Genomic DNA, 14042 nt, shown 5'->3' with positions numbered 1-14042 from the left:
GCATGTGAGTGAGGGGCAGGGGTGCGGATCAGGAAAAATGACTCAAAGGACAAGTGTTTGGATTTACACGGTATGAAACCCCAGGCCCTCAGCAGGTGCGTAGAGGTATACCTAAAGGTGTGGAGAAAATAAACCAGAGAGAAATGGAATGGTCCATGAGGGCCCTTTTAGATGAGATGATGATGGCCTGGATTTTAATATGGTCATAGTTACATTTTAAGAACCAGTCCACTAGGCCCGGGGTCAGTGACTCAGGGCAAGACAAGATCACGCTGGCTTCTAGTACTTTGTTGGGGACTGACATCAGGTTTTATTCCTGTGATTTCCTGCACCTTCTCCCACCCTCTCCATTCTCCACCCGAGTTAGAATTTTCACAGCTCAGCAGTGAAACGAGAAGCAAACTGATCAAAGAGCTAGTCAGAGTTCTTGGTTCACTAGACCGAAATGTATTTCTTGATTCTTCATTAACTCCAGGAATTTTTTTTTCTGTAGTTACTTTAGGATAATTTCCCCCCCAAAGTTATTAAATTTAGAAAAGTAATTTAAATAACAAATCACATTTGATTTATACTTCAGAAATACCAGCAAGAAAAATGGAGCTGAGTTGGGACTGCCTTTCTAATCTCTCACTGCTGCCTTCATTGCATTTAGAAATTACATTTGTTTATGCCTTAGACTTTAAACCACTTTTATTTAATAACAATTGACTTATATTTAATTTTGTTTCATCAGTTTTGCCATTTGGTATTTAATTAACCAGAAATAGGATCTGGCCTTTACAGCTGCAAGATTAAAATATGGTCTAAATGAAAGGCATTAAATTACACTCAGTAGGCCCTGACCAGTTTGGCTCAGTGGATACAGCGTTGGGCCGTGGACTGAAAGGTCCCAGGTTCGATTCTGGTCAAGGGCATGTACCTTGGTTGCAGGCTCGATCCCCAGTAGGGGGCGTGCAGGAGGCAGCTGATGGATGTTTCTCTCTCATTGATGTTTCTAACTCTCTATCCCTCTCCCTTCCTCTCAGTAAAAAGTCAACAAAAAAATACATTTTTTAAAATTATACTCAGTAGTGTCACTTAGCATATTTTATTGTAATCTTGGGTCCTTAAAACTCTGTGTATCATGATCAGCATCCCAGCTACCAGGGACAAATGCAAAGCCTTTTTCATTGAATCAATTCTAGTTCTTTAAGAGCCTCCAACATCCCCTGGGCCGTAGGCATTTGCATCCCCATTCTAAAGCACTAGGAAACTGAAGCCAAGTAAAGCATCTGGTAAGGAGTGGTGTTCAAACACGTCCGACTCCAAGGCCTACGCTCTTCTCCTTTAAGCCTCCGAGTAGAAAACTTCATGTTAGTATAAACCAGTTGTTCTCAACCTGGGTGGGGGGTGGTAGACATTTGGAAACACATTGGGAGACATGGTTTTTGGTTGTCACATCTGGGGGAGGGAGTTCTGCTGGCACCCAGTAGGTAGAGACCAGGGATGATACTAAACAACCTACAATGCCTAGGACGCTCCCCCACAACAAAGAGTTACCCAGCCCAAAGTGTTCAAAGTGCCAAGATTGAGAAACTAGAGGGTAAACGATATTCCTCAAAAAGTCTTACGGACCTATTACTACCCCCATCCTGTTTTGTTTTGTTTTCTGAAATCAATGTTTAGGGTCAATGAAAATAGCTTTAAACCAGAACCAGATGTGTTTAATACATACATGCATGCACATTTTTAATGCAGCTGAGAAGTGCTTTGAGTTTATACTGTAAAACACTGTGGAGTGATCACAGAACTTTGAAGGTTTCAAGCCCAAATATTATGGTATATACTGCATATAGATGTAGGGTGGGGAAACACATGTATGCTTCATGTTTCCAATTATGTGTGATTGTTCTGATCTTTATTCTGTTTAATAACGGATGCAAAGGTTGTGGGGAAAGAAGCCCTGACTCAGAAAGCAGGGAGAAACATCATATTGAAACTTTATAAGTAGACTTTTTTTTTTTTTCAAGCACAATGAAGCCACACCATGAGGCAGAAAACTACTTTCTTAATTTTATTTGAAAAGTACACAAGGTCACAAAGCTAGAGCAAGTTCTTGCTTTTTTAACCAAATTTGTTCTTACAAAGTTCAAAATCTGCACCATTGGATATTTAAGCCAGAAACTTTAAATACAAAAATCACCTTTGAAACTGACACTATCAATTCTCTACTTGCATATGTGAAGTGTCAAAATATTTTTTCTCAGTAGTACAAGTTTATTTATTACAAATGTTCACAGTAAGGGATGAGAATAAGTGAATCAGTGAATTGTGGTTCTCTTGACACTTGTGTCATTAAATTCCTTAGTAGAAAAATGCAAAGTTCTTCCTTGATTGGAGAGTTTAGTGTTCGTGACCAACACCAATCCCAACAGGTACTTTCCCCTCAAATTACAAAACAGGGTACTTTGTAAAACTTGATTAACAGTAAGAAGCCAGATAAAGCAAATATTGCTGGTGTTACTATCCATAAGATAACATATTTGCTGGTGTTACTCATAAGATAACATATTTGCTGGTGTTACTATCCATAGGATAAGCAGAACTGCAATTCACAAATTTTATTATTCTTCCCTGTTTCCATAACATGAATAAGTAGAATCTGTGCTCAGTTATGGACCATATTTTAGTGTCAAAATAGGCAAACAAGTAAAAAATCCAACTGCAGAATATGTTGCCTTTATTGCAAGACTACCCAAAGGCATTTGAAATATTAAAACTTGCCCAGAACATTTATACTACTAAACACAGAATATTACAAAGATGTATGTACATATATATATATAATATATAATGTCACAAGCCACTAAGAAGTTAAAATGGTGTCAACGTTTTCTACAAACTACTCCTTACACGACACGTCAAAGCATTAAGCACATAATATGGACCTTTTCTGTTCACACTGGAATAAGGGGTCTGAAAGCCCTAAACACTGTGGAGGTGAAAAGAGATTAGGAAAAACTTGAAACATTCACATAACTTCAGATTTACATGCTGCACGCACACAGAAAGACAGAGAATGGTTATTTTAAAAAGCCATCCATTATAGAATTTGATGTCTAACTTCATGCAACGAGTTCTTTTTATATTTAATCAAAATGTTTATTTGCCCCTTTACTTGCTCCTAATTTATGAAACTCAATCTTGAAAATTATCTTTTTCATAAAAATCAGATATTAATTCATACCAATAATCTAATTGTGTTTCTTGAATTAACCTTCCCCTACGACACACTCTGGCTGTATTTCCATTGTAACAACTCCAGGGCAGATTTTTATTTTTTTATTTTTATTTTTTGGCCTTCTAACAGGGGAATATTAGAATAAAAGAACACCGTAAACTACATATTAAAGCACAGAACTACGGCCTCTAAGGTACCACTGCTTCTCAAGTTATCCTGTGTAACTCAACAAAATGGTATTGAGTCTCTCAGGTGTAAAGTGGAATCAATTGCTTTTGCCTCGAAGACGCAGTGCTATCCTTGGCTGATGCTGGTAAGCTCCAATGGCAATGCTCGAATAGCAAGTTTTGTTGAATTGCTTGATGATTACCATATAATTCCAGAATACATATCTGATCTCTGGTTTAAATGAAATTATCAGTGAGAATCCCTTAATGGGTCAAGCAGAACTACCTGACTTCTGGATTAACTGAAATTTACAATGAGAGTAGCTGAAGACGTAGCCTAAACCTGAATTCTGTCCTCTAAATGTCATCACGCCCGATAGGTCTGTACAGGATACACAAATGATTTTTTGTGAGGTTGTTTCTTAGGGTACAGGTGCTTCTGGAAGAGATTCTGACTTATTTGTAGCTATATCCTAGACCAGTGGTCGGCAAACTGCGGCTCGGCAAACCGTGGCTTGCGAGCCACATGTGGCTCTTTAGCCCCTTGAGTGTGGCTCTTCCACAAAATACCAACTTCTGTGCATGGGCCACAAAGTTTCAATCGCACTGTATGTGCGCGCCCGCACGTGGTATTTTGTGGAAGAGCCACATGTGGCTCGAGAGCCGAGGTTTGCCGACCACGGTCCTAGACCAACTACGAAGTCTAGGCAAGGAAAGCCTTACATGTGTCCATTTTTTGTAGTAATTTCTACTTAGATTGATAGCATAATCTTCAGTGCATGAAAACTAATAAAGACCAAAAGTTGTTTCTTAGAGTTTGTGCTGGTATTTCTTAGTACTATTGTATATACATTTGTATTCATATAAAACAGACCAGACATCTGGAGTTCAAAAATAGTTACTATTATAAAATCAGAAACACAGCCAAAGAGTGTTGGGGATGTTGAAATTTTAGTCTTTATGGATAACACAGTCTGTTAATTTGCATACAAAAAAGAACAGAAAAGAGGAGGCAAGACTGAAGTCTGAGGATAGGAAGGTGTCACAGTGATGCATTTTTAGGAACAGTACCTTCACCTCTAAGCACCTTTCAGGTGATAGCTAGCTCATAGGCACCAGAAATTCATAATAGAAATTAAATGACCCAAAAGGCACAAATGAAACTGTTAACACAAGTATAAAAGCAATATTGTGTGAGGTTAAAACCCTATTTAAAAAAGGCTTCCGAATATGTAAAACCATACACTAATTCATTACACAGACATTCCGCTTAAATTTACCATTAAAAAGTGTACACAATACTCTTACTAATCAGAAAGTCATGCCAACATTAATTTCTAATGCCGCATGAACCACCACAGCACCCAAAGAGATGAACAGAAACCAACTCCCTACAAAATCGAGGGAACAGGTTTTAGAGCTAGTGAAATAATTTATTGCAGACCTTACTTACTATAAAGAAACTGCTGGCTCATTCTACTATATCCACACTCCCTTGCAATCTTAAGGGAAATACAATAAATTTACTTTCTACTAAAACAGTATTTAACACATTTGGCAGTTGGGAGTATTCCTTTTACTCCCTTTCCTTTCTTTCTTTTTTTTAAGAATAAATCACTTTCACAAAACTAGGACTCAAACTTTTCAAAACTCAACTGGATTTTCTGCAACTGCACAGACAGGTTGGCAGTAGAATAGCAACTGTGCGTCCTCCCAAGTCTGGAAGGCAGAATTGCGAAGGACACCGACTAGCTTACAATGCGCTCCGTCATTCCGAGCCTATGAAGGAACATCCTCCAGAAACTGCATTCAGGAAGGTAGACTTAGGATTACATGTTTCTGGAACGTATAACATGCAACACCATCCAAAAATGACAACAAAACGCTGAACTTCTTAAAAATTTGGAACCAATAATTAGGGAATTTCAATCTGTATCTGTCCAATAATAAATGTTATAGTTTTTTTCTTAGTAGAAAAATATCACCTAATGCAGAGAGCCAGTATGTGGTTGGGAACTGCAGGATTCCCCATCCTTGCTCTGGCGGGTCTCTGTTCTGGAGATCACCCCAGATTGCTCATCGCTGAAATCCACCCTCACTACCATCCCTAGTGTCATTGCTCTATGTAGTGACAGCAAACCTGCTAAATAAATCCATGGGTGCTCCTTTACTTTAGCATATAAAAGAGCTTACTATGACTCTGTTGCCTGTTGCCAACAGTCCATCAGTCAAATACTTAAGCAATCATTCCATAGACAAGGCTTATGAATGACCTGAAAGTAGAACTAGTATTTTCTAGAACCCTGTAGAGTGTTTCTATGTTACTAGAGCTATTCCAAACACATTTAGAGTTTTCAAGGAACAAACATAAAGGACTATAAGAATTTTTTGCCATGAATGCTTCTTTGCCAATTTTGGGTCATAAATTAATTGAGAAAGGCATCCTAAAAAATAATGGCAGGAATGAAAAAGTACTACTTTTTAAGATGATTCAAGTATCAACTTGGTGTATATGTAAGTTCACCAATATCTTCTCCTATGATTTCATATCCAAAGTGCTACATATTACTAAGTATTGGTAGTTAGAAACTGACAAAATCAACTTCTTTAAGAAATCTTTTTCAGATGGCAAATTTGTCTTTAGTAACTTTAATGCCTATACTATTCCGATAAAAACAAACACAACTTTTTGAAGTATGTTTCTTACAGTTTTTGGTTCACTTTTTGATCTATTGAGGCTGGTAGCAAAATTTAGAACAAAATAGGTTTTCCTATTTCAAAAGAAGAGGAGAGGTGTGGAGCACAGAGGAGAGAGGTTCGGAGGCCCTATACTATAGACCCGTCCTTGCTCTGGGCTGGAATCATCACCGGCACCGCTCCCATCCTACTGAGATTAGGGGCAGCTACCTTAGCGGGCGGGAGAGTTGGACTCTGAGGAGCGCGTTCAAAATCTTCACTTGGTACTTGGTTATACTGAGTCTTGGAATAGCCCTCCATGTTGGAAGGAGACATGGATCCGAGGGATGAGTGATTGCTGCCGATGTAGCTTCTGGCTGTGGACGTCCGGCTCTTGGGGGGAGGCACGTCTTCCCTGGAAAGCAAAGATCCCAAAATAATTGAAAGAATGAGTTTCTAGAAACCTACAATTGTGTAGCCTATGAATCATGGGTGGGGGCTATCTAAGAACGAAGTATATAAAAGTGTGTGACATACAAAAAAGCAAGCACAATCTATATCCTATCTAATAATAGACAAACATGGTAATTAACCATACCTCTGACACGCTTCCCATTGGCTAATCAGGGCGATATGCAAATTAACTGCCAACCAAGATGGTGGCCGGCAGCCAGGCAGCTGAAGCGAACAGGAGGCTTGCTTGCTCCAGTGATGGAGGAAGCCAAAGTTCCCCACCTGCCGCCGCCCAGCTCTGAGCTGCACTCTAAGCAACTATGTTGCAATTATAGAAGCTAAACAATCCCCAGAAACCTGCTTTCAGCCAGCCGGGCCTCAGAGCTGGAGTTGCAACAGTGTTTCAATTATAGAAACTAAATAAAGCCCAGCTACCAGCTTTCAGCAGCTGAGACTCAGAGCTAAAGCCAGCTCTCAGCTCCAGTGACAGCCATAGAAGGTAAATAAATCCCAGAATAAAAAAAAAAGAAAAAAAGGACAGGTTGGGAGTTTCAGTCACCCGCCAGCCTGAAAACGGCCCGCAGCCCCTCACCCAGACTGGCCAGGCACCCCAGTGGGGACCCCCACCCTGAAGGGGGTGTGACCAGCTGCAAACAGCCATCATCCCCTCATCCAAGCTGGCCAGGCACCCAAGCAGGACCCCCACCCTGATCCGGGACACCCTTCAGGGCAAACCAGCCGGCCCCCACCCGTGCACCAGGCCTCTATCCTATATAGTAACAGGGTAATATGCAAATTGACCCTAACAGCAGAAGGACTGGGAATGACTGGTCACTATGACACACACTGACCACCAGGGGGCAGATGCTCAATGCAGGAGCTGCCCTCTGGTGGTCAGGGCACTCTCACATGGGAGGAGCTCTGCTCAGCCACAAACCAGGCTGATGGCTGCCAGTACAGTGGTGGTGGTGGGAGCCTCTCCTGCCTCCTCAGCAGCGCTAAGGATGTCCGATTGCAGCTTAGGTCTGCTCCCCGCTGGCAAGTGGACATCCCCCGAGGGCTGCCGGGCTGCCAGAGGGATGTCTGATTGCCATCTTAGGCCCAATCCCCCGGGGAGCGGGCCTAAGCCAGCAGGTGGTCATCCCCTGAGGGGTCCCAGACTGCGAGAGGGCACAGGCCAGGCTGAGAGACCCCCCCTCCGAGTGCACAAATTTTTGTGCACCTGGCCTCTAGTATATATATAAAAGCCTAAGTGACCGTTTCGACTGGTTGCTATGATGACGCACTGACCACCAGGGGGCAGACACTCAACACAGGATTCACCCTGGTGGTCAGTGCGCTCCCACAGCCAACCTCCTGCGGCCAGCCAACCTCCCGCGGTCCCTTCCGCTTGGCCGGCCTCAATTAGCTCCGATGGCCCGATCACTGGCCAGGCCGAGGGACCCACTTGTGCACGAATTCGTGCACCGGTCCTCTAGTAAAGTATAATGTCACAAACTGTGTATTTGTCCCTTAGTTATCATTTACAGAATATAGAACTTCTCATATACTGAAAGGCAGTATTTACAAAAATTTATGATTTTATAATGTCTTACAAGGAACAAACCTCAAATATGTTCATATTCCAGTACAACTCATCAAGATAATCTCATTACAGTCATGTAACACTTTATCCTATATAATAAAAGGTTAATATGCAAACTGTCCCCTCGACCAGTTCGACTGTGAGTTTGACCAGGGGGTGGGGCCGGCTGGCCAACCACCTGTGGCCCCTTCCCCCAGCCAGCCCCGCCCTGATTGGGAGCAAGGCTGGCTGTCCAACCGCCTGTGTCCCCTCCCCCTGGCTGGCCCAGCCCGATCGCCCTCATTGGAGCAAGCCAGCTGGACCCCACCTGTGCATGAATTCGTGCACCAGGCCTCTAGTAGTTACTAAAGCACTATCACCTACAGATATATTTCTACCAAAAAAGAAAAAAAATCCTTTTTGCTACTAAAGTTACTGATCTAAGACCGTAGCTGAAAACAGCAGATTCCAGTCTGAAAAAAAAAAAAAAACAGGAATTCAGGCAGAAGAATTTTCACACCAAGGACTGAGTTACATCTGGTGCATTTTAAAAATGCAAGTGCCCAGATCCTACCTCATACCTACCAAATGTCAATTTCCTGGGTGTTACTCAGTCACATGTTATTTATTAAAGCTCAATAATCGAACATACACTTCTAGTTAAGATCTTCTGGTTTAGAATATTTTGTTAAAAATCACATTACCAACAGTTCTGTCACTTGATGTAATTAGGTCTATTTTCTTTCTTTTTTTTTGGAGTATGCCATACCTGTACTTGATTTGGAGAGGGCGAATGGTTTTGAGATAAGCTATTTTGTAGTGGTTCTTAAAATAGGACCCAGAACTGGAGAGGGACTGGGGGCACAGCCTAATGGAGGTTGATTGGATCTACACACTCGCCAGGGAAAGTAAGAGCTTTCAAATGTGTTGAAGGGAAGAGCTTTAGCTTTTATCCAGTTCTCACAGGGGCAAATGTTTCGGATGGTTAAGAGAAGTAATGCTTTAGACATAATAAATTTAGTACACTACACTTTAATCAACTCTGGTGTCACTGAATTACCTGATATCATGATGAACTTCCTTTTCATATTTTTCTTCTCGGCGCTTTTTATGGCAGCAAAAGATGATCACGCAGATGAGCATGAGAGCAAGCAGAGTTCCTATAATAGCTCCTGCAATTGTTCCAGCTCTGTTTGACGCTAGAATAAGATGTTCATAAGTAAGTAATGGTAAAAAACAACACCACTCTATCTAGTCATACTGAAGGTAAGGACACACTCTGACAGACTGATCCCATTGTATACATTAACTATAGTAGGTCCTCGGGTTACGTCGGAGATCCGTTCCTACTGGGTGACGTAATGCAATTTTCACCCTAAGCAGGAACCCACCTAACATAAGCACCTACGTCACTCACATGGAGCACATACACAGCAGTAATGAAGTGAAACAGTAACACAAATTTAAAAGAAAGATAACAATTCCTGACCTTTACTGTGGTAAATAAATAATAAAAAACATAAAGCACACATGTACATACGTTGAAATGACGGAACTTTTTTTTTTTTAATAAATAAATGGGAGATGGCGATGTAACCATGAAACAACGTACGTCGAGTCCGATGTAACCCGAAGACTGTCTGTATAAGAAACTAATTAGCTTTTTGGTCCAAGGAAAAAATCCACTAAAAGAACTTTCTTTTAAACTGTATTATCTATTTTATGTATTAATTTCAAGAAATCGAACTGTGACCTCCTGATTCATAGGTCAATGCTCAACCACTGAACCACACCAGCTGGGCTGTATAATATATATTAAGCATAAATGTGATCAAACCAGATTAAAAGAGTTTAATGTTCCCAGCTATATGAGTTGGCATATAAGGATGTTCCAAATAGCTTATCCTTACAGTGGCTAAATATGGTATAAGAGCTGACTTGACAACTCTCATGTTCTTCATGTTGCTACAATCATGAAGGTTTTTCTAATAAAATGTAATTTTTTTCTTTCCGTGACGCAGGAAAGCTACTAACCAAGCCACAGAGTGCTCTGCTCACAGTTTGCATCCACTTGGCTTCCATACACCCTTGCTGACTGAATGGGGGGGAGGGGGGACTGTATAAAGACAGGAGAGCAAACATTATCACCCCCGGCGGAAGGTACTTACGAGGAACAACATCCAGGCGCAGCTGGCACTGGTCAGAGCCCACTCTGTTGCTGACTGTGCACTTGTACGTCCCGGAGTACTCAGTGGTGGCATTTTTTACAGTGATAACAGAGGAAGTCATTTCTATGAAAAGAGAGATGGGGCAGAGGGAAACCCATGTTTACAGGACTGCTGAGATTGCAGTAAAGGCAAACCCTGCTAGGCTTGACAGTCCAGGCAAAAGTGAGAGAGGCAGAAGCTGGGTGCGGAACCAACGCCAGGCAGGCAAGACACGTGCAGGTCTCCAGAAGGCAAACCACTGCGCCTCCGGTTCATTTGTGCAGTGAGATTTGCAAAACCCATTCCATCCGCCGCCCCCCCCCCCCCGGCCCCCCAGATGGAAGAAACATACAAAAGAAGTCAGAAGGGGCCATGCAGTTTACCTCTTAACTTGAAAAAAGAAACAGAGGCTCAGAGAAATCCTACTTGGAAGGTGGAGGCCAATTTGAATAACAGGTCAGTTATAACCATGGTCGTCAAACTGCAGCTCTTTGGCCCCTTGAATGTGGCTCTTCCTAAGCCTTAGGGTAGGAGTACCCTAATTAAGTTAATAACAATGTACCTACCTATATAGTCTAAGTTTAAAAAATTTGGCTCTCAAAAGAAATTTCAATCGTTGTACTGTTGATATTTGGCTCTGTTGACTAATGAGTTTGCCGACCACTGAGTTATAACAAAGTGATATAACTTTCCAGTTAGTGCCACATGGGTGCTTTTGGTCTGTTTTGTAACAGACATACCATGGGTAAATCGCAGTATTTTCAACACTAAGGTAGGCTCATGAAACTTTCAAGATCCAACTCCTTTTAACTTAGTCATTAATTTAAGATCATGAACATTTTCTGACAGTATTATCATTAAAAAACATATACCAAAGAAACCAATTATAGCATCTCAATCAGTGAAACTGTTATAAAAATATATCTATTTATACTACATGACAGTAAATTGTCTTGGACTCTTGATTGTTCTGTATACAAAAGGGAGGGTATCTGGGGATGTAAAACACACACACACACACTAGTTAAGTCCATATCTATGGCACACGGTACAGACTGTCTAATCGGCGGTACCTGACACCAGTGCTGTGGGCAGCTTCTGTGAGTTGGACAATTTCTGCCATTCATATTGTAATGGAAGTGAACCTTCCTTGGGTTCACATTTTAGTTTAAAGTCATTTCCAATTTCTTCTGATCCATCCACATAACATCTTGTACCCGAAGGCTTAACTGAGAAGAGAAAATAAATTACAACTTTATTCAGAAAAACAGACTTTCTGTTTACAATGATTCTTAAACACCGAGCATGCTGCACAACCATGCTGACTATTATCACAAGGTTCTGGTTCAGAGTTGACAAGACTGAATAACTACAATTGGTTATGCAACACAAAACAGGCCAGACTGGGCTCAGGAAGCAGCCGCTGCACAGGGAGGTCTGGCGGCATCTCAGGCCCGGCTCTGTGTCCCTTATTCCACGGGGCACACCTGGAAAAAGCAAGCACGCTGTGGGCTGCACCTCTTCAGACTCAAGGAAGCGCCCTCCTCCATTCCTAACCTCCTCCTCTACCCCACGCCTGACATGGGAGCACGTGTCATGTCACACCTTTCTGGTGCCATTACTGTCCCAATCAGGGGATTATAATAAAAAATGCTGGCCACAGGGTCAATTCACTTGGTACATTACATCAACCCCAAACCACCCGGGGATCACTGTTACAGATAAAAAGGTAAAGCTGAGGCTATATCCCAGGTCTCCCTGGGTAACTGCTTAGAGAAGCTGCTAACCCCATTTCCTGAAATTCACCCCAACACTGAATTAACACCTTAGTGCTTCAGATTCTCTTGGTGAACTTTACCAAAGCATAACACACACACAATAAAAGGAATACATTTTAATAGTGTGGGTTGATCATGTTCAAAACATGTGCGCACACGAACACACACACATACCCTCCCCCACACGCACCCCCTACACACACATGCACACACCTTGTTGAGCGCCACCCCAATCTGCTCCCAAGCCAGTTCCCTTGGGCTGGGTGCAGCCATCTCACTCTACAACCCCGGCCCCAGGAGCCACTGGCCGGACTTCATCAGGATCAGTTAGTTCTGCTGCTTCTAGGGTCATGTGAATGGAATAACACAGTATGTGCTTTTGTCTAGCTTCTTTATTCATTGCAAGGCTTTTGACATTGATCCGTGTTTTAAAAATCCATTCTTTTTCACTGCTGAGCTGTATTCCACAGACTACAACACGGATTCCAGCTTCTGGGCTCCTGTTAAAGCCTAACTCCCTAAGCTCACCAGGAGAAGGGTGTTGTCGGTCAAAATCAGACCGGCCGGCCAGTGAGGAAGGGGCTGGTAGGAGCTGTTGGGAGGTCATTGGACGAAAGAGGAGGGATTCTGAAGTCTTCCAGGGGAGACTCAAAGGAGGGAGATCAGTTGCGAGTCTGATGCCTTTTCTGGGGCAGGTTAGGAGAACCGGCAATGACACTGGTGACAAGGGCCATTTAGCAACTGCGCAACTACGGGGCTGGGGGCGACACTGGGGAGGCAGTGGTAGCCTAGAGTTCACTGCAGCTCCACGGCCTTGGGAGGAACAACATCCCCTCTAAGGCTCTGCAGCTGGCTGTCTGGACCTGTCCTCCCAGCCTGACAGATGGCAGGACTGCTTTTTTCTTTTTTTTTTCTTAGTCTGAGCTGACTTTCACTCTTCCAGTCCTGGGTGGGTTTGTACTCTTTCACTGCTATGAATAAACGTGAATGGGTTCTACAGTGGTGCACAGTGATGAAGAACACTGCTCGAACACTCATGTGGCTGCTGGTATGCCTTCCTTTCTCAGTCATTGCTGGATCATCTATGGTATGAATATCTTTAACTGTAAATGGAACCGTTTCTCCAATTTGGCCAACAAGATCTATCACTTCTTGATAATTCTTCAATTTGGTGGTATTTCTCTCCTTCATCTGTTACTACTTGTACTGTTTTCGAAGGATCAACAGATGCATTTGATGGCATTGCTGATTTCCTAAGCAAATCTGTCTCCTTTTCAGATTGATCCGTTGCCCTGGAGACCACATGAATTGGACATTGAAAGAGGTTTTGCAAATTATTTCATCCTGTGAGTCTTAAACAAGACGAGCTTTGTTCTTCGTTTCTTCAAACTACCAATAAATCCTTTATTACATAAACTAACAGTGGGACATGAAAGCAATGCTTTGTACACCAGATATCTACTGGTGATACAGCATACTAACCCCAACCTTCATCTTCTCTGCTAAAGATGGCCCTTTCCCATGTATCAAACATACCCCATAATGAACAGTTATTTTAAGTGGCTGCTCAGGACATCCAAGGCCCCACTGGGTTTGAGATCTCATCCTCCATCCACAAGAGAACAAGGTTTTACCAACAATGGTATCTGAGTGTCGCCTAGGAGTGGCCCACCTACTTTCTGACCCCAACCATGACACCACAGGGAAGATGAACTCTTCACCCATGACACTAGATGGATAGAAAGAAAGAAAACCACACAGGGACGGAGATAAAGTTTTATCCCCTAATGTTCCTTTGGTCTGGGATTCCAGGATCCCTGGCCATTTTCCTCAGAACATTTGCATCCGCAATCATTGGCAGCGCTAGTTCTTCTCAGGTAAGGGCACATGACCATCATCAACCTGTAGGTGGCCAGTGTCCCACCAACTTAGTGACACTATGCTCCATATAGGTTTTGCATCATTATCCCTCCATGC

At 42.4% G+C, this 14042-nt stretch overlaps 1 protein-coding gene across 2 annotated transcripts in view; it reads right to left on the bottom strand.

The window, feature by feature from the left end:
- Positions 1 to 14042, bottom strand: part of CXADR (CXADR Ig-like cell adhesion molecule) — a 59726-nt gene that overhangs the window by 10657 nt on the left and 35027 nt on the right. The window contains exons 4-7 of one of the 2 annotated variants that reach the window (XM_070406983.1): positions 11361 to 11516; positions 10249 to 10371; positions 9141 to 9279; positions 6295 to 6478 (exon numbers count right to left, since the gene is read on the bottom strand). In XM_070406983.1, the coding sequence (XP_070263084.1) occupies positions 6295 to 6478; positions 9141 to 9279; positions 10249 to 10371; positions 11361 to 11516 (602 nt within the window). Of the gene's footprint in view, positions 1 to 3310; positions 6479 to 9140; positions 9280 to 10248; positions 10372 to 11360; positions 11517 to 14042 lie in introns of those variants that run through there. The other variant, XM_070406981.1, reaches the window with a different exon arrangement.

This window comes from Myotis yumanensis, unplaced genomic scaffold (assembly GCF_028538775.1).
Source record: "Myotis yumanensis isolate MYYU_CA2020_CCGP unplaced genomic scaffold, mMyoYum1.0.hap1 SCAF_2, whole genome shotgun sequence".
Taxonomy (NCBI): Eukaryota; Metazoa; Chordata; class Mammalia; order Chiroptera; family Vespertilionidae; genus Myotis; species Myotis yumanensis.
Note: the sequence above shows the minus strand (reverse complement) of the source record. Positions and strands in the feature narration are given on the sequence as shown.